Source organism: Pseudopipra pipra, chromosome 23 (genome assembly GCF_036250125.1).
Source record: "Pseudopipra pipra isolate bDixPip1 chromosome 23, bDixPip1.hap1, whole genome shotgun sequence".
NCBI classification, from domain to species: Eukaryota; Metazoa; Chordata; class Aves; order Passeriformes; family Pipridae; genus Pseudopipra; species Pseudopipra pipra.
In genome coordinates, this window is record NC_087571.1 from 6,957,732 (window position 1) to 6,981,404 (window position 23,673).

General features: G+C 56.0%; 5 protein-coding genes across 11 annotated transcripts in view; 4 read left to right on the top strand and 1 right to left on the bottom strand.

Moving 5' to 3' along the window:
* Positions 1-5,203, top strand: part of KMT2A (lysine methyltransferase 2A) — a 41,518-nt gene extending 36,315 nt beyond the window's left edge. For all 3 annotated transcript variants that reach the window (XM_064634797.1, XM_064634798.1, XM_064634799.1), the window contains exons 34-36: positions 40-123; positions 515-644; positions 1,011-5,203. In XM_064634797.1, the coding sequence (XP_064490867.1) occupies positions 40-123; positions 515-644; positions 1,011-1,286 (490 nt within the window). In that variant the 3' untranslated portion in view covers positions 1,287-5,203. The remainder of the gene's footprint in view (positions 1-39; positions 124-514; positions 645-1,010) is intronic.
* A 223-nt stretch (positions 5,204-5,426) lies between these two features.
* On the top strand, positions 5,427-6,563 carry TTC36 (tetratricopeptide repeat domain 36). The gene is made up of 3 exons (XM_064634847.1): positions 5,427-5,595; positions 5,843-6,031; positions 6,103-6,563. Exons 1-3 carry the CDS (start codon positions 5,487-5,489, stop codon positions 6,369-6,371), a joined length of 567 nt encoding a protein of 188 aa, XP_064490917.1. The 5' UTR covers positions 5,427-5,486; the 3' UTR covers positions 6,372-6,563.
* A 50-nt stretch (positions 6,564-6,613) lies between these two features.
* On the top strand, positions 6,614-9,134 carry TMEM25 (transmembrane protein 25; the record flags this gene model as incomplete). Its single annotated transcript, XM_064634846.1, has 6 exons — positions 6,614-6,902; positions 7,181-7,465; positions 7,701-7,991; positions 8,066-8,350; positions 8,452-8,538; positions 8,638-9,134. Coding segments are annotated over 6 exons (1,311 nt in total), but the record flags the coding sequence as incomplete, so codon positions are not given.
* A 135-nt stretch (positions 9,135-9,269) lies between these two features.
* Positions 9,270-13,288, bottom strand: IFT46 (intraflagellar transport 46). Of its 5 annotated transcripts, none has more exons than XM_064634837.1 (12): positions 13,103-13,288; positions 12,760-12,933; positions 12,556-12,683; positions 11,968-12,042; positions 11,780-11,873; positions 11,344-11,472; positions 10,822-10,940; positions 10,672-10,738; positions 10,372-10,432; positions 10,050-10,135; positions 9,630-9,707; positions 9,270-9,436 (listed from the first exon to the last, which is right to left on the bottom strand). In XM_064634837.1, exons 1-12 carry the CDS (start codon positions 13,271-13,273, stop codon positions 9,413-9,415), a joined length of 1,206 nt encoding a protein of 401 aa, XP_064490907.1. In that variant the 5' UTR covers positions 13,274-13,288; the 3' UTR covers positions 9,270-9,412. The 5 variants fall into 5 exon arrangements, 4 of the variants coding, with proteins under 4 accessions (XP_064490907.1, XP_064490906.1, XP_064490909.1 ...); XR_010425020.1 differs by having other exon boundaries at positions 9,370-9,436; positions 9,558-9,707; positions 10,822-10,943; XM_064634836.1 differs by having other exon boundaries at positions 9,370-9,436; positions 10,822-10,943.
* ARCN1 (archain 1) lies at positions 13,227-21,502 on the top strand. The gene is made up of 10 exons (XM_064634825.1): positions 13,227-13,344; positions 14,352-14,615; positions 15,238-15,417; positions 15,676-15,881; positions 16,289-16,450; positions 17,034-17,199; positions 18,440-18,587; positions 18,895-19,003; positions 19,143-19,347; positions 19,904-21,502. Exons 1-10 carry the CDS (start codon positions 13,342-13,344, stop codon positions 19,991-19,993), a joined length of 1,533 nt encoding a protein of 510 aa, XP_064490895.1. The 5' UTR covers positions 13,227-13,341; the 3' UTR covers positions 19,994-21,502.
* The last annotated feature ends 2,171 nt before the right edge of the window (positions 21,503-23,673 follow it).

A 23,673-nucleotide genomic window follows, 5' to 3' on the forward strand; every position in this document is an offset into this window, starting at 1 on the left:
AATATGTGGTTGTCACTTAGCAGCGCCTCTTTGTTCTAGGAGGGCAACCAGTATGGATCTGCCAATGCCCATGCGCTTCCGGCACTTGAAGAAGACCTCCAAGGAGGCAGTTGGTGTCTACAGGTACGGTTTTGCTTTGGTACTGCTGCCTCTGGGATAGGAGACAGTGGAAACTGAAAACTTTCTGCAAAGCAAAACTGCAAAATGCAGGGAAAAAAAGCAGGCTTGGGCTTTTTACCTCCTCCTTCTCCCTGCCCAAGTTATGTATTTAAAAAGTAATCCTGAGGACAAACCACTTGCTCCATGCTGGCTTACTTTGGCAATAGCTGAGGTATGTGCTCAGATGTGGGCAAAGAGACCTGGTGTTGTTCTTGTTAGTGTTCTGTTAGAGAAGGGTAACAGTACCACGGTGGTCCTTGTCATGAATAACTCATTTTCTGCAGCCTTTGCAATCTGATGTTCCTGAGCTTTGCTTGTCTCATTTGAAATACTCACTTTTCTTGTTGCATTTTAGGTCTCCCATCCATGGCCGGGGTCTGTTCTGCAAAAGGAACATCGATGCAGGTGAGATGGTGATCGAATATTCAGGCAATGTCATTCGCTCCATCCTCACTGACAAACGAGAGAAATACTACGACAGTAAGGTGAGTTTTGGGCTTTTGTAGACGTTCTTAAAGAATTTGGGAGAACTAGAAAGTGGCTGTGAAGGTAGGACAGGCCTATATGAAAACTGTGTTTGGAACATCACAGATTGGGTTTACAGACTACCTGGGATATTTCCATTCTTGCTGGAGCTTTAGAGGCACTTCTGATTCTCTCCTGCGGGCTGGGTGGGGTCTCGGGCCAGTCTCAGTGAGTGTGGGAATGAAATGATTCAGGTGGGAGCCCACGGGGCCCAGTGGAGAGAGGCTGCAGACACACACACAGGCTCAGCTTCGGAGACGGGCTGTCTGCTGGGGTGGCTGTGCCTGCCCTGCCTGCGCTGACCCTTCTCTGTCCTCCCCGTGCAGGGCATCGGGTGCTACATGTTCCGCATTGACGACTCTGAGGTGGTGGATGCCACCATGCACGGCAACGCGGCCCGCTTCATCAACCACTCCTGTGAGCCCAACTGCTACTCCCGGGTCATCAACATCGATGGCCAGAAACACATTGTCATCTTCGCCATGCGCAAAATCTACCGAGGGGAAGAGCTCACCTACGACTACAAGTTCCCCATTGAAGACGCCAGCAACAAACTGCCCTGTAACTGCGGCGCCAAGAAGTGCAGGAAGTTTTTAAACTAGAACTTCCATCAGCTGCAAGTGAGCCCTGGAGGGCCTGGGGCGAACCAAAGCTTCGAGCGAGCCCCTCTCCGGCTGCTTGGACAGGATGGAGAGGCTGGAAGCAGGAGTGAAGATGGGCTGGGCTCAGGGACCTGACTGGCGGCTGTGTTTGTCCGAGTCCACATCTTCATGTCTCGCATGTGCACACTCACCCTTGTGAGAGACACGGGGCGGCTGGAGAAGATCCTCAGCGTGGTTATGTTTTTGCTATTCTCATTTCCCCCTGCCCCCATATTTGTTTCTCAGCATGGGGCTAATGAGTGGGAGAGGGGAGGGGAGGTCAGCCCAGCAGGCGCAGGGCAGCAGCCGTGGGTCCTGTCCCTTTTTATGTCCTGGCTCAGAGCTCTCCTCTGAGGGCTGAGTCAGAGGTTGGGTAGCACAGAGTTTGAGTGAGCTTTTCTCCTGGGAAGAGGGGCTGTGTCTTGCCAACAGTTCTCCCCCTGGGGACTGCGTGTCTGCAAAACACTATCTGTGAGCAGGAGGCTGCCCTGCCTGCGCAGGGCTCTGCGGCACAGCGGGCTGGCTCAGCTGCCTTCACAAGGAGAGCAGAACAGAGCAGCCCCCAACTAGACAGAAGGGAGTTTGGCTGGCACCTTGCTCTGAAATCCCTGCCTGAGAGCAGGGGAACTCCTGGCATTCTTTGGCAGAGAGGGCTTGTGCCAACAGTTGGGGTGCTGTAAATCTTTGCCAGCAAAGGCTCCCACTTCAGCACTTCCCTCCCTGGTTGTGTGGGAGGGAAGTGCTCCTCTCTGGATCTTGTCTCCAGCAGCTGGCATCCTCCTCTGCTCAGCAAGCTCCTGGCATTGCCAGCCAGCAGTGTCTTGGTCACCATGGAGCTGGTCCAAGGGATTGGACAGAAGTCTTTAAGGAGAGAGGGGTGGTGTAAGGTGGCCCTGGACTCAGCCACACACCACTGTAGGGCAGGAGCTAGGAAGGAATGGTGTGGGGGCACCCGCTCTGCTCTGCCATGCCACACTGTCCCAGGGCCGGGGGACAGGCAGAGGAGTGACCCTGGGCACGTGCCTGTCATGGTTCGTGGTCTGGGTGTAGTCACGTGTTCCACGAAAGGCACGGGAGGGGCACCAAAATGGAGCCAAAGTTCTCTGCAAAGACAAGGCCAAGCACCAGCCAGCCTTGTCGTACAGCATCCCAAAACCCATAGGAAACAGGTGGTGGCTCAGGAACCAAGCGGGGTCTGGATGAGTCTAGGGACACCACCATCCTGGTTGGAGCGGCGTGAGTCCTCCTCCCCACGGGGTCTGCCCTGCGCCTCAGAGCAAAACCTGAGAGAGAAGTGAGAGCCCCTGACAGCGACGACATTGGATTCTGCTCTGTTCTGTTTACAGTTTAGTATTTAAGGTTTTATAAATGTAAATATATTTTGTATATTTTTCTATGAGAAGCACTTCATAGGGGAAAGCACTTATGACGAGGCTTTTTAAACAGTGGTATTATCCTAATTTAAGAGAATCTCTTTTTAATGATTTTTTTATTTTCATAGGACGGTTCTAGGAAATACCTGGCTGGACACAGTCTGAGCCTTTCTCCAGAGGGGGGGTTGCTTTAGTTTTGTTTTCTACTCTTGTTCTGCCTTTTTGACTTCAGTAACTGTCTCCAGGAGGGTTGGCTGGACCTTAAACTGTACTTGCCTGTAAGGATGGGGGCAGGAGGGAGAGCTGCCCAGCGTGGGAGGAGTTTGGCTCTGTAGGAGGACAGTCTGTGCCCCGGGCAGGAGGCGACTCCGCCTTGCTGTGCACTAGCGGAGGGTTTAAAAAAAAAAAAAAGCGAGACCGAATGAGAGACCTGACCCTCGATGCCTCTTTTCTGGGATGAAAGAGGCCGGTCTGGGGCACGCGCCTCCTCCTTCAGTCTCTCCCTCAAAGGCAGGTGGGTTTTTCTGCAGAGAGGGGAAAGCAGAGAGTGCTCTCGCTTTCCTGAGCTGTCCCTGTGGGGTAGGTCAGCGGCCGTTCCAGGAGCCGGTGGGTCCGAGGGCAGTTGGCAGGGAAGGGACCAGGAACAGCTGCTGACTCCCCAGGTCTCTCAGAGGGGCACCCTGAATCTGCACCTCTCGGGTCTTGAGAATTCTTCCTCTGCCCTGAGGAGGAAATACAGCGCTTGGAGGGTCGTGACCTGCCGGTTTCCTTTCGTTATTGCACTGTGTGAGGATAATTTGGTGGTAACTGTTGAAAGCAAAGTCACATTGACGCTGCATTTGTTACTGAGATGATTTGATGCACTGACAGTTTGGGAACGCACATACCTTGAGGAGCCCGGAGAGTGCCCGCCCTGGGGATCTGGGCCCCGTGGCCCCGGGCATGGCTGCTCTCGGCCCTTTTCCTTCCCTGTTTCTGACGCAGGGTGAGGGCTCAGCCCTCCTCGTGGCGAAGCCCATGAATTTATCGCAGAGCTCAGCTCCGCCGCGCTGCTGCCGCCTCCCGATGTCCTGGCTGCGGGAGGAGGCTCCGCTGGGAAGCGCTGCCCAGAGCCACCCCACGTGGGGAGAAGTGGGAAGGAGGGTCGGGGGGAGCCCCCCGAGATCCAAGTGCCAGGCATCCTCCTCCCGCCGGGACCAGCCGAGCCGGCGGGCTGCCCGCTTTGCTGCTATTCCCGTGGCGGCTGCCTTGGCGGGAGCTGCTGTGGCCAGTGAAACTGTCTGTACCCCCGGGGAGCTGTGCCCGGCCCGTGGGGCGAGCGGCAGCAGGGCCGGGGCAGCCATGGCCGTGGGGGCTCAGCCTGCCCGCCCTCGCCCCAGCCAGTCGGGAGCACCCAGCTCCCCATGTATGAATGTATATTTTATAAGGACTGACACAGATCATGGTATCTGAAAATACTAAAAAAGGAACCTTAGGGCGTTTATTTTTCTTTGTACAAAGCGACATGGTTTTTTTTTAAAGGAGAAGCGGGTCATTGCAAAGGGCTGGGTATCTTTTCTTTCTGGTTTTCTTTCATTTCAAAGCAATACCAGGTTCTTCAGCAGGACGGTCTGTGCAGAATCATGCCATTCACCCATACACTGGTCCACTCTCAACACTCGCAAGTTTTTTTTTATAACTATAAATACAGTATATATAGGAACTAATATAGTAATGCACCGTGTAATGAAGCCTAGTTCAGTATCGGTCCATGGCTTTTAATTCTCTTAACACTATAGATAAGGATTGTGTTACAGTTGCTCACGGCGCTGGGAAAGCCTTGCCGCGCATTCCCGCTGGCAGCCAGGGGAGGGAGCCGGGAGCGGGTGGCTCGGCCTTTCCCGGCCCTTCTTGTTACAGTCAGTACTTGTACAACTTGGTTTCTTCCTTTCCTTCCTCTCGTTTTGGTTATGAATGTTGGGGTACCACCTGCATATAGGGAAAAATGTGCTCTGTGCTTTCCTGGTATCTTTTTAACGAGGTACAGTAGCTTTGTCTATCAGCCGAGAACTATACTTGTGGTGTTTCTTTTATTGAACTTACAGTCTCTTTAGTAACTACAGGTAGGTGAATAATTGTTTAAAAAAAAAAAAAAAAGCTCTGCAAAGGCAAGATTATGTTCTAGAAATACATTTCTTGACAACTTATCATGTATAACAAAACGTTTTTTTTTCTTGTGTTCTTCCAAGCTTCTGGTTGTTTTTGTTTTTTTTTAAAAAAAAAAAAAAGAGGAAACGTGTCTAAAGTACATCAGTGTTAACTCCCTGCCACAGGGAAGAAGGAAATACTTTAATAGTTTAAAAAAATGCTGAAAGCTCTGCAAAAGACTGAATGTAAAAATAAAAAGTGTACATAGTTGTAAAAATACAAAAAAACAAAGGAGTTTTTAAACATGTTTATTTTCTATGCACTTTTTTTTATTTAAGTGATAGTTTAATTAATAAACATGTCAAGTTTATTGCTGCAGAGGGCTGCTCTCCATTTCTTCTTGAGGATTGAGAAGCTGCTTCTCCTCCAGGAAATTCGCTGGGGACAGGAGCCCCTGGTCAGCACTGAGGGCTGCACGGGGTGTTTGGTGAGGAGCCCTCAGCTCCAGTGCACATGGGGGGCACTGGCCAGGTGGTGGGGCCTCACGCCTGGGCTGCAATAGGATGGGGCAGGGTGAGGTGGGGCTGGCAGTGTGAACATTAACCAACCCACAGCCTCCCCCTGGAGCCCCATCACAGGCCTCAGTGGCACAGAGGGCACCATGGCCACGGCGAACGACAGGGCTGTCCTGCAGACCATCTTTAACCCCAGCACCCCTTTTGGGGACATCCCAGGGTTGGATGAGGAGGAGGAGGACATCGAGTTGGAAGGTGAGGTGACACTGCACTGGGTTCTCACTGGAATTGGTGGCGGGGTCCCCATGGAGTGAGCCGGCAGGCAGGGAAGGAGGCTCTGCAGGCTGGGAGCAGCTCCTGCCTGAGGCTGGACCTCACCACCCTGTCCTGTGCCTGTTCCCTCCCTGGACTGGAGGTGTAGGGTGGCACTAAGGCTCACAGCCCACGGGGTGTCCTGGTGCCACCACTTCCTAGCCAAGGGCTCCTGTTTGCATTGCCACAGTGGAAGCTTTTCCATTGGAGTTGCTGGAGCAGGTCCGGGACCTGGAGCTGCAGGGAGTTTCTGCAGCTGAGTCGGGAGATGTGAGCACGGCCCTGGAGCGGTTCAGCGAGGCCATTCGCCTGCTGCCTGAGCGCGCCTCGGGCTACAACAACCGGGCCCAGGCCCTGCGCCTGCGGGGGGACGTGGCAGGTGAGCAGCACAGGAGCGGGTGGTCCCCTGGTATCCCCATACCCCACCAACGCCCCTCTCCCCCTCACCAGGTGCCCTGCAGGACCTGGACACCGCCATCCGCCTGAGCCGTGGGCGCGGCCGGGCCGCCTGCCAGAGCTTCGTGCAGCGTGGCCTCATCCACCGGCTGCAGGCGCGGGACGAAGACGCTCGGCAGGATTTCGAGTGTGCAGCACGCCTGGGCAGTGCCTTTGCCCGGCGGCAGCTGGTGCTGCTGAACCCCTACTCAGCGCTCTGCAACCAGATGCTCTGTGAGATGCTGGGGCGGCTGCGCAACCCCAATGGCACTGGGACCGAGTGAGTAGGCCAGGTAGAGCCATGCTCCCGAGGTGGCCTATAGGCAGGCACGTCCTGGCCGGAGAAGGTCTATCTCTGGTGTCAGAGATCCTGTTCCTCCTCCTGGCTGGTAGCCGGGGACAGGAAGTACCGAAGTGCCTTGCTGTTTGTGTCTTGCTCTGCTCCACTCCCAATAAACCTCCTCCTGTCCCTGGCACTTGGGCTCCGCTTGCGGCGTTGCTGAGATGGGGGCCCTGGTGGGTGTGAGGCTGGGCCCCTCCGTTGAAGAAGGGAGATAGCGTGCAGGGGAGGGTGCATCCCCTTTCCCTGCTGGGTGCCGCTCTCCTGTGCAGCGGGCCTGCCCCGGCGGCTGCGCGCAGCGGGCCTGCTCGGGGGCGGCAGTTGCGGCGCCCGGCCAGAGGGAGGGATGGATGGATTGGATTCTCGCAGCTGCGCCGGGCCCGCCCCCGCGCCGCATGCACGGCCCTGCGTGCCGGGGCCCAGGCGCAGAGCCGCACTGCAGACCGGGCTGGACGCAGCAGCAGCGATGCCGCAGGTAAGGTGCAGCCGGGCCACAACCTCCGGCCCTGCCGTGTGCTGGAACACGCGGGGACGGCCGCATATCCCTGCTCCAGCTGCCTCTCTCCTAGCGCTGAGCACGGCTGATATGCCACGGGGTGTCCAAAGGGCTGGCCGGGGTCTGCCCTTGTCCCCCTCCTGCTGCTCGGCCTCCCGGCGCTCTCCTCAGCAGGTGAGGCTGTGGTGGGGTCCGTTGCACAGCTCCGGCAGCAGGACCCCCGCTGCAGCTCTGACGTGCCGCGGGCTCTCCGGCAGGGCTGGGGGAACTGGGCCCCACCATCGACGGGCAGCCGTGGACAGTGTGCACGCTGCAGGAGGGGGAGAGCCGTGCCTTCACCTGCCGGGTCCCCCAGCCAGTGCCCGGTGCCACACTGGCCTGGTACCTCAACGGCCAGAGGCAGGAAGCCAACCTCTCAGCTGCAGGCACTGCCAGCACCCTCACCCTCACTGCCCGGCGCTCTGACCACCAACTCAACTGCTCCCTGACCGACCCAGCCTCAGGGGAGACCTACAATGCCTCTGTCCTCCTCAACGTGCAGTGTAAGGTCCACAGCACTGGCCTGCTTCAGACTGGGATATGGGGAGGGTGTGTGGGGCTCCAGCCTGGTAGAGGCTGGACACCATAACCTGTGTCCATCACAGCCATAGCAGAGCAGCAGCTTGTCAGTCCCATGCAAATGAGGCAGAAAGTGCTCCTGGACCCTAGCGAGACAAATCCTACTCTGTGTTGCCCCCATCCCTCCTGCTCATCTCACTGTTTCTGTTTTTTACCCAGATAAGCCGGAGATCCTGAGGGCAGGTGCCCACTACCAGGAGGTCGAGGGTTCTGGCCTCCTCCTTGTGCTCTTTGTGCTGGTGCAAGCCAACCCACCTGCCAGCATCACCTGGGTGGACCAGGATGGGCATGTGATGGCCAATGCCTCCGAGTTCCTCCTCCTGGGTGCCACGCACTACCCAGGGCTGGCCAACCACTCGCTCCACATCCATCTCAGCAGCGTGGCTGGGAACTTCTCCGTCAGTGCTGCCAACAGCGTGGGCATCACCACCACCTCACTCCTACCCACAGGTAGCTGTTGGGGGGGTGGGCACAGCACAGCAGCTGTGTGGAGGGGTGCTGAGGGGGCTGCACTGCCTGTGCAGGTCTGCTGGATGCCCACGTGGAGCTGCCCCTCCTGGGTGTTGCCGTCGGAGCAGCACTGGCCCTGGCCACCCTGCTCAGCCTGGGCTCCTGTGCTGCCTGCCTGGCGTGCCGCTCACCCAAGCCGGTGCCAGGCCCAGGGCGAGCAGAAGGGAGCAGCCCGCCCAGCCGGTGCTCCCGTTGCAGTGGCTCCGAGCACCCACAGCCCCAGGGCACACGCCTGCCCCGCCAGACCCGGTCCCTGCCGCCTGACCTGCACCTCAGTGACCTCGCACAGGAGGATGGAGGTAAAACCCCAACGTACCAGCGCAGCAAGGCACATAGGGCCACAGGTGCTGCCTTGGTGAGGGATAGATGTCCTGGCTTTTGCTCCTTTTCTGCCCTGCAGCTTCCCCCAAGGATGCGGGAGCTGGTGCCAGGGGAGAAGATAGTGCCCTGCCAGAGCTGGAGAATCACCTTGTCCTCAACAAGCTTGGTGAGGAGGTACAGGTGGGCAAGTGGCCCCCAAAAGTTGTGCTGTGGGATACTGAGCTCCGTGGTTGCCCCAAAAGGCAATGAGCTGTTTGTCCTACAGGTTTTGTTCAGCTCCCAATGTCTGGGCGCATCTACAAAGTGCCCAGCGTAAGCAGTGACGAGATCTGGCTGTGAGTCACGGTGCCCATGAGCCAGGTGCCCAGCCCCAGGTACGTACCAGCCTCTGGAGCAGGGCAGCCAAGGGTGCCAGGGAGACTGTTCTGGGAGGTGGGCGCTGAGCAGCTCTGGCTCTGTGCTACACTGCGTGCTGCAGGGCTCAGGAGCTGCACTGTCAGCCAAGGCATGTTTTTATGTAGCCCATTCACTTTCCCAATAGACTGTTATAATCAAAACGTATCAAAGCTCTTTATAGCCAGGCTCTAGTGCTGTGATTCCTCCCAGGGTAAGGCCAAGCACCAGCCTTGCTTTAGCAGGTTTGTGACTCGCTGCATGATCCTCTCTGCCCCTGCCCCTGCTGCTGTGGCAGATGGGTGGGCAGGCAGTAGGGCAGGGGCTGGGGAGAGTCGTTCCAACAGCAATAAACTAAACTCGAGCGTCTGTGTGGTGCTGTGCAGGTTATTTTCCTTGGCAGGAGATAAAGGGCTTGAGAACAGGAAAAGTGGACTCAGTAATAAGGGGCAGACAGATTCGAGATCCCCAGGTCAGACTAGGAACACCCTGGGCAAATCTGAGTGTTGTGTCTGAGTGTGGAATTTATTCCTGTTTGCTCCAACCTTGTAGCGTGTGCTCGAGAAACCTCTGCTCTGCAGCACCTACAGCACAGGGAGCCTGACACTTTGAAAGGCTGGTTTAATGCTGAACTCCTTGGGAACAAGTCAAAAACAGCCATTAGGCAGCTTCTGCAACAAAAATGATGAGTCAAGTCCTACTCTCCAAACACAGAACAGCCTAGCAATGTCTCCAAGACCAAGGAGGCTTTTGATGTGGTGTGTGACATTTCACAGCCTGCTCTGGGCACACCTTAGTGTCCAGCAGCAGACAGTGATCCAGGAGATGAGGGTTTAATGTGAAGCTTCAGGTAAAGCTCACCACCTCTGCCTCTGCCGCTTGTGAGGGTGGGTTGGATGGTGGGCTCCTGCCTTTCTGCCCATCAGCCAGGGGCTTGAAGTGCTGCAGGGAAAAGAATGTGCTCGTGCAAATATCCGACTCCTGTTGCTCAGAGTACGTGCATCTGAACACACTGGCCACATCAGCTGTGTGTGAGCTGTGTGCTCAGCAGTGCCCTGAGGAAACATGCTCTGGCTCCTGCTGGCCTGTTGAACAATGTAGCACCCCAGCTCGGCAGCACAGCCGAGCTCCCTGCGTCAGGCAGAGGCACCAGGGACAGGAGCAGCTGAGAACATGTTCCCAGGGCCCACCAGCCCTTTGCACACACCCACTGCTCCAGAAAGCCAAACAGGACCTGGGCAATGCTGCCAGCTGGGTGAGCAGCACCTGGCTGGAGCTGCCTACCTGCGAGTTCTTGAACTCTGAGAAGAGGGAGAAGAGGACATGCAGAGGCTGGATCCGGCTCTTGTACACGGGGATGTCCAGAATGGCTATGGGCAAGAGCAGTAGCGTGTGAGGGCACCTGGGCTTGCACCCTTGTCAGGAAGAGCTGAGCTCCCCACTGCCCACCATCCCTTGGGCTTCTGTGCACCAAAGACTGCAGTCCCCTGCAGTACAAGAGCCATTTCCCACCGAGGCAGCAGCCTCCAGCTAAAGCCCTCTGGCTTTCAGTGAGAGCGCCAGGCCAGCAGCAAGTTGTGTCCCCAGCACAGCCTCCCCAGCTCACCGCAGATCATGTCGATGTATTCAGCGAGGTCACAGCTCGTCTCCGCGGTCGGGAGGCCCACCTGGAACAGACGGGGCCATCAGCTCTGCTCCTGGATTGCAGGAGCCTAGGAGCACAAGCGGGGCAGCAGCTGGGAATTCCAGCATTGGGCTGCTCTCCGACTTCTGGCAAGGGGGAAGTGGTGAGGAGGAACAAATCTGAGCGGGCTGAGCTGTGGGATGGAGCAGGCACCTGGCTTTCATGGCAGATGGTTTCTAAGTCCATGCGTTGAGCTAATTACTGATCACTCAGACAACATACCTTTCCCAAGAGCTCCTCAAATTCCGGTGACCATTCCTGCATCAGGGTCTCAATGTCAGGCATTGGCCTGCCAGGGAAGAGAAAAACGAACTTTAGGATCACACACAGCCTTCCACTGCCAGACTGCGGTGAGCTGACGTCAGGGATCACCTGGAGTAATGGACTGTGGCAGGAGGTTTGCAGCGGTGCAGTTCACTGATACTTTCAATCCAGCTGTCAATGGCTTTGGGGTTCTTCTCTGCATTCTCCAAACTCTTCACTTTTATCTGCTGCTAAAAACACAAATATAAACCTGGAAGTGTTTCGTGGTGTTTTGAGGCTTTTTGGGAACCCTGTGTTTGCTCCTAATGAACCAGGGCTTCTCTCTTTCCCAGCTGCACTTTATCAATGGATTTCTGCAGGCAATATGCCAACTAAAACCAGGTATGGACAACCAAAAAGGAAATAAAGCATCACCTGAAGGGAACAGACTCAAAGTCTGTACCAAAATTTGCATTTTGGTTGCAGTTTAAAGCTATGGATTAAAGCAAAAGGTTCATTTTTGCTACTTTTACAGTCAAGTTCTCAGTTGTACCACAACACTGGAGTCACAGAGACAAAAGTAAGAGTAAAATGCCATGGTTTCACTCCAAGCAGTGTGCAGCAAGTGCAACCTCCCTCTCCCTGACTCACTGTGATGTTGTGCTGCTTGGAGTTCTCTGTCAGCCAAAGAGAGAGCACGGTGGGATCTGACTGCTTGGTCGAGGGCTCATCCAGGACCAGCAGGCCAAGGTTGTCAGGCTTCCAGTCAGGACGGGGAACCTGCAGGAGAACAGAGCCCTCTCTGCGGAGTCCAGGGCAGGTTTGTACAGAGCCTTTCCCTGAGCTCCCTCGGATGTGTGTACTCAGTACAGTGCTGCCCGAACAGCACGTGGTGTTGGAGAAGGGAAAACCCAGCCCTTACTCCAAGTCACCTAAGTGCTGTGTGAGAGGTGACCGAGCCACCGGGTCTACCTTTCCAGGTCTCTGCCCATCATGTCCCAGAGCGAGAGCACAGCAACAGACCGGCCCCTGCCATGGCCACTGCCCCGTGGGGCAGGGCCGGGACAGGAACCTGAAGAAACTGTACCTTTAGGAATGCATCAATATCCCCAACAGCAGGAATAAAGTCTGGAATAAAAGGCTGCAGCTTGTGCTCAATCTCTACTGTTTTGGGAGTGTACCTGCAAAAAAACACCACCACAGCACCTGTGACCAGGAACTGTGCTACAGTAATTGACAAAAAAGAGAGCCAAGAGCAGGCCAAAACCCACTCACCTCTTGATGTATTCAAAGAGGTCTTTGATTTCAGAAGACACTTGCAGGTAGTCAAAATCTGCTGGATTGAAGTCACTAAAGAAAGGAAGAGAGTCATGGGCAAAGATTAATGTGTGGCAGGTTCTACTGGGCCCTGTTTTGCCTTGGACCTGCTGGCCAAGAAAAGTACTTGAGTGAGGGATAGTTGTGATCATATAGCTCCACAAAGAGTTGTCAGAAAGGGGCTAAGTGCTCTGCACAAAGGCAGACGTTGGGACAGCAATGATGTGGTCAGCAATGGCTTTGGAGCTGAAAACGTTGGAAAAAGAAGAGGATTATCAGGAGCTGAGTGACGCGTTTGAGATGGTCCTTCCCAAGGCTGGCTGACACTTTGGGTTGTTCCAGCCCTGCCTCTCCTGGGCACAGCACCTGGGGCTGGTTCATCACCTGGAGGAACCATCGCCCTGGAGCACTGGGGACGAGCTGCCTGTCTCGATGCCCATGATCCTGCTCACCCTCGCGGGATTAGGGATCAGGCGATCAGCAGAGAGTCCCGTACGGCCCCCACCAGCCCCGGCCCCAGCTCGTCCAGCCGGTAATGCCGCTCACCCCTCCAGCGCAGCCCCCTGCTCCTCCGAGTCATCCTCCGAGTCGCTCTCCGACGAATCCTCCTCCGAGTCCTCATCGTCCTCGTCGTCGTCCTCGCTGAGGGTGGCGGGGTGGGCCACTGGCTCCTCCTGGGCGAGAGAACCACGTTCTCACCGGGTGTCCCCGGGTGTCGCCGGGCCGTCCCCCCGCCCGCCCCGCTCGTACCTTCCCGCTGCCGCCCCGCTCGCTGCTCCTGCGCTCGGCGGCGCCGCCGGACACCGTGGGCCGGCGGGAGCCCCGCGGGCGGCCCGCGCCCCCCGCCCGTGGCGAGCGGGCCCCGGGCTCGGCCTCGGGCAGCTCCAGGCTCTCGTCGTACAGCTGGTTCTCCACCGGGCGGGGCTACGCCGAGAGGCAAAGTCAGGGGCAGGGCGGCCCAGGGCCCACATCCCCCGCCCCCCGTGTCCCCCGTGTCCCCCGTGTCCCCCCGTGTCCCCCCGTGTCCCCCCGTGTCCCCCGTGTCCCCCGTGTCCCCCCGTGTCCCCCGCCCCCCGTGTCCCCCGTGTCCCACCTCCGCCCTCCCCGTGTCCCTCCGCGCCGCTGCCGTCGCCATGGCAACCCTACCCCTCCGGCTGGCCAGAGCGGCCCTGGGGCGCGCGCGCCCCCTGGCGGCGGGGAGGAGCCACCGCCCCGCCCCCCCGTGACGATATTTCCGGGTGCGGACGTGGCGCGGCGCCGCCATCTTGCGGGGCCGCCCGGGGACCGGACGGACCGAGCGCCGCTCCCGCCGCCGCCGCCGCCGCCGCCGCCATGGTAAGAGAAGGGCCGGGCCCGCCCGCCGCGGGCGGCGCGGGGCTCGCGGCAGTCTCTGGGGCAGCCCCCGGGCCCGCCGGGCCCGCGCGCAGGCCGACGCTTGAGTCCGCGGCCTGGCGGGACGGAGCGCGGCGCTGCCGCCCGGTGCCGGCGGGGCCGCGGCAGCTCGCCCCTGCTGTCTCGGAGCCGCGGTGCCTCCTGAGCCGGCTGCTTCACGTTCGGGGTCTCAGGTGTAGCCGGGCGGGCGGTGCCCGCCTGCCCTGCGCTGTGGCCCTGAGAGCTCTGTCTCTCGCGGGGCTGCTCCTGCTCCTTTTCCCCGTGGCAGCGGTGTGGGGATCAGCACAGACCCCCCGCGCACGGCTCCGCCTGCGGCAGGGACCAGTGATGCCGTGTTGGAGGGTTTCGGGTACTTTCTGTCTGTTTGGGGATTTAAAAGCTCTGAAGTGCAGAACAGCGTTATTCTGACAAAGGTAATTAAGAAACTGATGTGTGAGAGGGAAATGTCGGGAGGAAGTCTGGGCAGATAGAGAGAAGAAGGAAGACAAAGTGCAGCTGGCGAGTGATAACGCTTGCGAGCTGCCCGGGAGGCACCTGAGGCCTGTGGTGATAACCAGGGCTGCATCAACCTGGCTGTGCTGTGCGTGTGGCACTGGGAGAGATGTCACATTTCACAGCGTTCCTGTGTGTAGTAAGCTGGGGCAGCCTGATGGAAAAGTCCATCTCCTGGAGCCTCCCCTGACGCTCCTGCGGGTTGTTACACCTGTGTATGTGTGGAATAAGGAACGGGTTCATTTGCCTGACAGAAGCAGGGAGAGCTCTGAGGTTAATGTAGGGACAGAACATGGAATGGGGAGAGAGAGAGAAAAACAGAGGTGTCTCTGCTCTTGGCATAATTCAGTTCCCGGTCACAGAACAAGACATAAAATCATATTCTGAGTGCATGCAGGTAAGGTGTGGTGGGAAGTGATCCTTTCTGTGGGCCAGGCTCACCCGCTCTGCTCGCCCAGGTGCTGTTGGCAGCCGCCGTATGCACGAAGGCGGGGAAGGCCATCGTGTCCCGGCAGTTCGTGGAGATGACCCGCACCCGCATCGAGGGGCTGCTGGCGGCGTTCCCAAAGCTGATGAACACGGGCAAGCAGCACACGTTCGTGGAGACAGAGAGCGTGCGGTACGTCTACCAGCCCATGGAGAAGCTCTACATGGTGCTGATCACGACCAAGAACAGCAACATCCTGGAAGACCTGGAAACACTCCGGCTGTTCTCTAGAGTGGTAAGGATCTGTCACTCGCTGATGTGGCTGTAGCCTGGAACGGTGCCGTTGTGGGGCACCTGTTTCTGAGCTGGTGCTGGAGCACTGCCTGCCTCTACCTGGCAGTGTGGTGTTCCAGAGCTTCCCTTCCTGACTAGGAAGAAAGCTCTGAAGTTTTGTTGGTAGTTTTGAACTTACCATAAGAAATCCTCAGTTGTAGTTCAGTCGATGAGACCAAAGTGCTGATCATAATTTAGCATAAATTAACCTAAGGCTCATATTACTTCAAAAAGTAACATGATTTTACAAGTGTAGGTTGCTTTGCAGGGATCCTGAAGAAGCAAATTCGTGTCTTCATGCAATCAAACTATCTTCAGGAAATCTGCTGGCCCTAGCATGCAGTTGGGCTCCTCTGAGTTAGTGTTACAAGGAAGCTGAGAGGTTCTATAAGGATTTTAGTGTGGAAAAACTAATAAGGGCAAAACTTCATCTTGTTTATCACCAGCTTAATGGTACCTGCAGCAGCGGAAGAGTTCACTGGGGTTGGGAGGGTCAGCACAGCTGTGACCTCTGGGATGGTAGAAGGAAAGTGTTTACATAGTACTCTCTGTGGGTACTCCTTTAAAATGTGTTCTCCTACTAGATCCCTGAATACTGTCGAGCTCTGGAGGAGAATGAGATCTCTGAACACTGCTTTGACCTGATCTTTGCATTTGATGAAATCGTCGCCCTGGGCTACCGCGAGAACGTAAATCTGGCACAAATTCGGACCTTCACTGAGATGGACTCACACGAGGAAAAGGTGTTCCGGGCAGTCCGAGAGGTGAGCACGGACACCTGCGAGCTTGGCACAAGGTGCCATGTCTGGGAAATGCTGCCTTTGCTATACAGAGGTGTTCCTCCACTTTGGTAGGGCCATGCAGTTATTTAGCTTTTCTGTAAACTTGTATTCTGTATCTGTCTAAACCTGTATCTTGTTTTGGTTTTGTTGGCAAGGGGTTTGTGGGCAACTGCATTTAGTTCCTGTGCAGGCTGAAGTTGAGGTTGCAAAGCTCCATCAGTCTCCTGTCTCTTCTTTCAGACGCAGGAACGCGAAGCAAAAGCTGAGATGCGTCGTAAAGCAAAGGAGCTGCAGCAGGCCAGGAGGGATGCAGAGAGACATGGCAAGAAGGCACCCGGGTTTGGGGGCTTTGGCAGCTCGGCCGTGTCTGGGGGCACGACGGCAGCAATGATCACAGAGACCATCATTGAGACTGAGAAGCCCAAAGTGGCACCAGCACCAGCCAGGTAGGGGGACAGCAGGTGGCAAATGTTCTCTGGAGCCAGCGGTGGCTCAAACTATGTGCCCAAAGAGAAGTTCTAACATAGGTTCTTCATCTGTGTAACTATTGAGGAGCATTTGTGCCATATACCACAGTAACACCCTTTGTAGTCTCCCTGGAATCTTGGATGAGCAATGAGCTTCCCATTTTGTGTGAGAAAAAGAGGTCCCAACTCCTGGTAATACACAGAACAGAATCCAGATCTAAATTATAGCTTAGCACCTGACACGTAAGACAATAATGCTGTGCGTGTTGTCTCCAATAAAGGCTGCCAAAGTGAATGGTGTGGTGTTGGGATAGTCAAGTTATAGTACTTAAAGATAACCAGGAAGGAGGAATCTGTTGCAGTGAGCTGACTTGACCTCTGTTTAGACCTTCAGGTCCCAGTAAAGCCTTGAAGCTCGGCGCTAAGGGGAAGGAGGTGGACAACTTTGTGGACAAGCTGAAATCAGAAGGAGAAAATATCATGACTTCCGTAGGCAAGCGCTCTGTGGAAGCAGCCAAAGTTCTCGCTCCTCCTGTTAACATGGAGAGGTGAGTGCTGCCCTTGCTTTGGAAGTGGTCTCCCTTCCTGTTCCTTTTAGGCTTTTTCCTGTGCTCCCTTACCTTGTAACTATAACAGTTGGTGGGCAAAATCTGGGAAAGTATGGCAGCAAGAAAGTAAATAGCTAGTTTGGTTAGGCATCTTCCTAACTAAAATGGGATGTCCATCCATTGCTGAGCTGAGGTTGGGAATTTTCTGTGCCTTTTACCTTCAAATAGCTGCTGTTTTCCCTGTTTCCCTGCCTCATTGCCACTCAGGATGGAGGCATTCACACTTCATTTTACATGCAGCAGTTCAGAACCTTTTAGTGCCTGGAGTGCTGTGGCCTGGCAGAGGGGATTTGAGTGACCACCATGTCGAGATGCTGGGGTCCCATCCCTTGCAGACCCGTATCCATGGATTCTCCTGCCCCCGAGTTCACCTGTCGGAGCAGCATTAGCCCCCATGGTGCTGGCCATGCTGTTCTGTTCAGGAGCTCTTGCTCAGTACGCACAGCCTGTCCTTCCTGAGCACTGATCTCTCTGCTGCCTGGGAGATGAGTGTAGGACTTGAGCTTTTTCTCTGTCTGTCTAGTGTGCACATGAAAATAGAGGAGAAAATCTCCTTGACTTGCGGCCGCGATGGAGGGTTGCAGAACATGGAGCTGCATGGCATGATCATGCTGCACATCTCCGATGAAAAGTTTGCACGGATTCGCCTGCATGTAGAAAACGAAGACAAGAGGGGAGTGCAGCTGCAGGTAAAGCCTGTCTGGAGTCCTATGCTGTTGAACGTGCTTTTGTTGTTTTCCAGGGAAAAAAAAATTGGAAATATTTGAGCATGTTACTGTCCTGTATTCTCATCCAAGCTTTCTCAGCAAATGCATTGGAAATGGGAGTACTCAGTGCAGGGCCAGTCATGCTCAAAGGATTGAAGTTCCCTAGAGAAATGTGGTCTCGGTGCTCGCCATCCTGCCGTTGGAGCCTTATCTGCCCAGCAGTGCACACTGGCATGCTGGGTGACCTCACTTGGACTTTGCAGCAGCCTAGTGTGTTGCTTGGTGCCTGTTTGTGTGATGTCAGTTGCAGCTGTGGACTGGGAGTAGGTGAACAAACTTCTGTGCCAATGGGGAATGAATTTATTCTCTCTGGAGCCATTTCTCCCTGGGGTTGCTTGTCCTGTCACTGCTGTACCTGGGATGATTGCTGGAGCACTTGATCACAGTGGGCAGTAGCAGCTCAGAAGGTTCTTGGGAGATTTGTCCTTCCCTTTTCCTGTATGACCATATTGATCCCTGGAGGTGGTGTTGCTTTGACACACTCTGGCTCACCCCTTGCCAGGGGCTTGTCCGTACATCACTGACTGCAAATCCACTTCCAGCACATCCCATGAGCGAGTCTCTCACAGCGCTCCCCTGGGCACTGCTTTGAGTGGAAGATGAGGCCAAACCCTGTGCTGACTCCTGTTTTTCTAGTGGAACTTAACAGTGATTTGCAGAAAGCCTCTGCTTCCAAAAAGCTGCTCGTGCTCACAGTTGGGAAACGTGTGTTTAAACGGAGTTTGGCTTCTGACACATACGTGCGTTAAGGTTGCTGAGGGAGGTCATAGTAGTGTGGTTCCATACTGTTTTTCCCAGCAGCACTAGGTTGATTTTTCTTCAAGAGAAATGTGTGCTGTGGACCTTCAGTATGTTCTTTAGGATTTGAGGAGTTAAGTTGTTTTGTAAGTACCAGTCCAGGGCATGTATTGCTAGAGTCTCTGGTGCAGTGACACGTAAGAATGGCAGTGGTGTGGATCCTCCTTGTCAGATCAGCATTTCCTGGAAGGAATCCCAAGTTGATAAGCAGGTGTGCTCCAGATGGACTTCTGAGCCAGGAGCAAGCCTGATGTGTGTTTTGTCAAGAAAAACACTCTGTGTAGGCCTGTCCTGGTAGAACCTGCATTACCTACAGTTCTGTCCTTGGGCCTACCTACAGCCTGGACATGTGTTCTTCTTTCAGACTCACCCAAATGTGGATAAAAAGCTCTTCACTACAGAGTCACAGATTGGTTTGAAGAACCCAGAGAAGTCATTCCCTATTAACAGTGACGTGGGTGTGCTGAAGTGGAGGTTGCAGACCACGGAAGAGTCTTTCATTCCATTGACGAGTGAGTGCAAGTCTGGGAGCTCGGGTGGAAGAGGCCGATCTTTGTCTGTGGGCTGCTTGTTTGTATCCACCTTGCAGCAGCTGGGCTGCCTGGAGCATGGCACAGTGTGAGACGTTGGAGATCCTGTATGTATCCAGTGGATAGTGCCTGCCCTCAGCAGTGTGCATTTTTTGTAATGCTCTCAAAGAAAACAGAGCTTTTCTTAAAGTCAGAATTTCTAGGGGATGACTTGGCTGGGCATTTTGAAGTGAAAGCCTACTTCATGTGGAAGGCCTGTGTGGTTCACACACTGTCTCTGTGCCCACAGTTAACTGCTGGCCCTCAGAGAGCGGGAACAGTTGTGATGTCAACATTGAATATGAGTTGCAAGAGGAGAGCCTGGAGCTGAACGATGTGATCATCACCATCCCCTTGCCGTAAGTAACATTCCTTGTCCGAGCAGCACTAACAAGTCCACCTCCTTCTCCTCCCTGGTTTGTGGGTCTGGTCAAGCTGACAGGCACTTTCTTAGCTCCATGCAGGGAAGTTATTTTCACTTCTCGTTGCCTGCTCTAGGTCTGGTGTCGGCGCCCCAGTGATTGGGGAGATTGATGGCGAGTATCGCCACGACAGCCGGAGAAACCTCCTCGAGTGGTGCCTGCCAGTGATAGATGCCAAAAACAAGAGTGGCAGCCTGGAGTTCAGCATAGCAGGGCAGCCAAACGACTTCTTCCCGGTGCAAGTCGCCTTCGTTTCCAAAAAGAACTATTGCAACATACAGGTATGGTCACTGCCGGTGCTCCACAGGTGTGATGTCACTCTTGCCTCAGTCCCTGTCTGACTGACACTGGCCATGCTGCAGCAGGGCATTGCTGTCCCACTGGCCATGGCTGAGGGGTTGACATTTACTTGCTATTGAGATAAGTGGATTTGGGAGTGCCAGCAGACAGCACTGGCAGCTGACACCTCCCAGAGCTTGCCTGCAGTTTCAGTTGTGCTTTCATGCCTCTGAGGAATCACTAATTCCCCTCAGACTTCATTAGAGAATCCATCGGCCTTGGAGCCAAAACACTGCTCGGCATATGACTGTCTGCCCCCACTGAAGTGTAGCCAGCAGCTGCTGTTTCACTCCTCAGTGGAGACACAGTTACCACAGAAGATCACTCCACTCTTTCAGGTTTCCTGGGAACAAAGATCTTTGTTTCAGGGCTGAGTTGTGGTTCAAAGGTGCCGGGTCAGTTCTCCCCTCATGACCATTCCAGCATTGGGAAACACAGCATCACTGTGGTGGGGAGTGGGGTTTGATGCTGAGCTAACACTGCCTGTTATCTCCACAGGTTACCAAAGTGACCCAGGTAGACGGGAACAGCCCTGTAAGGTTTTCCACTGAAACCACCTTCCTGGTGGACAAGTACGAAATCCTGTAATGCTAGACGTGGGGAAGTGCAAAGGAAGAAATTTTTTAAATTAAAACAAAAAAAAGAGACCGACGTTTATTCTGAATGTTGGGAACGCCACAGCCCCCTCTGCTAGGACATGTGGCTCCGTCTGCCATCTGCAGCGTTCCTGGGTCACAGACATTTTTGGAAGAGAATTGACGTGCTCGTGGGGGGAAAGGCCACAAATTTCTTTGGCAGATTTTTACCGGCCGGCAGAAAAGCAAGATCTCCGCAGAGAGCCTGACTTTGATGTGTTCCCTCCTCCCCTGGCGACGCCCGGAGCTCAGCCCCAGAGCCGACCAGACATCGTTCCCTACCCTCCCAAAGCGTCACATGCTGTTCCGTTGTTGGTGCTTACATTTTGATTTCTCCTCGTCCTCCAGCTCTCGTTTCCACTGAGGAAAGCAGGCACTGAGAGAACGTGTGTGGGGCCGCCTGCTGCTCCGGACCCTTCCATCTGGTGGAAGCTGAGCGAGTTGCCCTTGGCCTCAGAGGTGGGGGGATCGTAGCAGGGGCACAGGGTGGGTAAGAGGGACCAGGGGCTTTGGTCCTTTTGCCCCACAAGGTTACTGCCGTTCCTTGAGCCCTGCTGTGCTGCGATGGCTCAGCTCCAGGTGCTCTGGCTCCTGCTGCAGGGGGAGAGCTTCTATAGGGGACTGTGTCCTCACTGTCTGCCACAGCTGCTCTAGGGCCAGGCTTTGGAGGAGGTTTAGTTAGGTTAGAACCAGCTGCATGTCCTTTGCAAGGCCCTTTTGGTATCTGGGGAGGCAGAAGGCTTTTCCTGCCTGGGTGAAAGGAGCTGAACCCGGGTAACTCTGCCTGCTGGTCAGAACATGTCCCAAACCAGTGTTTGTTCAGTGCTGGCAGGGGGGGAGAAGGAAATGCTGTTTTCCAGGAAACATGGGGGCTGATCTGAGCTGTTCCTCTCCCCACTGCCTCACCAGCATTATTTGCCTCATCTCACAGACCTGTGCTCCCCTCACAACTCATCTCACCTGTGTGGCTGGGGCCTGTCACAAGTGTCACCTGCCCCGGGCACACCTCACCTCTGGCCAGAGGGCCTGAGTGTGGAAGGCAAAGGCCCTAGAAGTGCATGTACTGTGCTCTGTGAGAGACAGCCAGCCTGTCATGGGCCCCTGGGGTCCTCTGCCAAAGAAGTCCGTGGTCTCTCCTCTGCTGGCAGCACCTGAGAGAGAAATCAACCCTGGTCCTGTCCTGGGAGGGCAAACCCTCCTCCCTAGCAAAGTAGGCAATGAATCCCAGTAACCTGGTCCTGTTCCAGAGCTGCTTGTCTGTATGATTTTTAAAATGGAGTCGAGGCTAGTTCAAGTATCCAAGGAGCTTTTTTTTTTTCTTACATTCGTTGGAGGGTGATATTTAAACCGAGCTGAGATCTCCCCTTTTTGTAACCCCATATGATCCTGGCCTAGGGAATAGAGCACATTCCAGTGTACACAGAGAATACTGAGTCTAATCAAATAAAGTACTGTCAAAGGAGCTGGCTGGGGGTCGTGAGGTCCTTCCGGAGCCGGGGCCGCTCAGCCCAGGCCCCGCGGGGGCGGGACGGGGCCGGCACCGGGCGGGGCGGGGACACGGCCGTGGCAGGCGGTGGCGGACAGCGGAGCGGCGGCGGCGGCAGAGCCCGGGAGAGAGGCTGCCTGTCCAGGGGAGTGAAGGTGAGCGGCTGCCGGGATGGGGTGGGACCCTCCCCTACTCGTGGCCCAGGCGGCCCCTGCCTTGGGGAGCCTGTGAGGCTGGTTTCAACGTGTCCTGCCCTGCAGAGACCTTCTCAGTGCTTTGGGGGCAGCTTTGTGATGTGGCGGGGGCGAGGGGAAGGGGCTTAGCTGCCTTGGCTCCTGTCAGGGCCAGGTGTGGAACGTGTTTGGGATCCCTGCCCCCCGGGGCACTCTGGGAGGGGAGCAAGGAAGGAGCTGCAGGCAGTAAAGTAGGAAAGACCCCGTCAGCCATACAACTGGTCAGTGCACAATACTTTAGGGGTGTGTGGGTGGACTGGGAGCTGGGTCTGGGTCTGGTGGTCCGCATCAGTGGTGAGTTTGGTGGTGTGGGAGCCCCCAGAGCAGTATGGTCTCTGTGGGAGGCTGGACAAGCCTCTCCCATTCAATTCCTGCTGCAGCTGGAGGGCAGTTGGAGGGGGAGATGGTGCTTGGCCTGAGGCCACCTCTGCTGTCCCTGAATCCTCTTGGGGAGCCTGGGAACGGTGCTGGCCTGACCGGACCCTGCTCCATGGCTGGACTTTGTTTACTCCAGCTTCCTGCCACGTTCCTGCCACAGCCCCTTCAGCCGCTGTCAGAAAGCCAGAGGAATTTGGCAGCCCCAGAAGGTCCAGCTGCTGTGCCGAAGGGCCGCCCTCTCCCCCATTCCTCCAGCTGCCCTGCAAGCTGCCAGCCCTCTCTGGGCACCAGGTGCGGGCTGCAGGGGGGCAGGTCCCCTGGCCAGGCACCACAGGCAGCTCAGATGTGAGGCAGCACTGTCGGGTGCTTTTTTGGTAACTCCTTGTATGTTTGGGTTTTGCTCTGTGGTGCTATGTGTTGGTATATGGGGGGCAGCAGGGCAGGGTGCCATGCAGGGGGATGGAGCCACAGGATTGCACAGCAAGGGGTCTTTGCTGTCAGACAGACACCAGAGAGTGCTTGATGCCTGTTTTGGAGAGAGGAGGTTCACCCTGCCCCTCTCCCAGCAAACACAGGGCTGGGTGATGAGTTCATGCCAAGGGCTGGATTCAAGACCCACCCAACCTATCCTGTGCTATCGTCTGTGAGATGTCATTAGTGGGAGTTACAGAGGCTCCTTGCTGAGCTGAGTCTCTGGCCTGCAGTTGAGAAGTCATCATTGAACAGAAGAGTGTTCTGAGGAGCAGCTTTCCACTGTGCAGCCTTGAGGGGTCTGGAGCTCATGGTGGAGGTTTCCCTGTCTGTGTTGCAGTGCCTGGAGGCACACGCTGATGCTGGGGTCGGTGCTTGAGCTGCAGCAGTGGTTGGGACTGTGTATGGTGTCAGAAGCCTTTGGAGCTGGCTCACCTGGGTGCAGGAAAGCAAGGCCGTACGCCCTCCCTGACCTGAGTACATGGTGGGCAACCCCCAGTCTGTGGAGAGCCCGAGGTGTGATGCTGGCAGGGCCTCGGCAGGAGCACAGCTGTGCTGCAGTGGTGTGGGAGCACTTCCCGGGAGCGATGAAATCAGCGGGTGTGGCCGGGATTCCTCGGCTCCCGCTGGAGCTGTCTGGCGGCTGATTTACGGTGGTGTTATTGCCAGGATCGTGGCGTTGTCCTAGCAACCGCAGTGGAGCCCCCACCGCCCCTTGCCTGGGTGGGATGGGGCCGGCTGAGTCTCCTCTGCTCGCTGTGGGTCAGCCCCAGACCTGGAGGTAGCGGCCAGGAGCAGGCTCCTCGCTGCCCTCTGGCTTTGTGCTGGAGACGGGCTCCCCCTTCCCAGCTGCCGCCGGAAGGGCTGGTTGTTTACCGGGGCAGAGGGTGTGGGAAGGGGTGAGCGCGCCCTAAGTGCATTAGCAGATGGGGAGCGAGCAGGCAGCCAAGTTGGCCGGAGGCTGCGATGCTCTGCCGTGTGCACCCGTTAGCTCGGCCACTCCAGTGCCTCCTGTGGCTCACCCGGCCACGAGTGGGGAGGAGAGGCCACGGCAAGGGGTGCCAT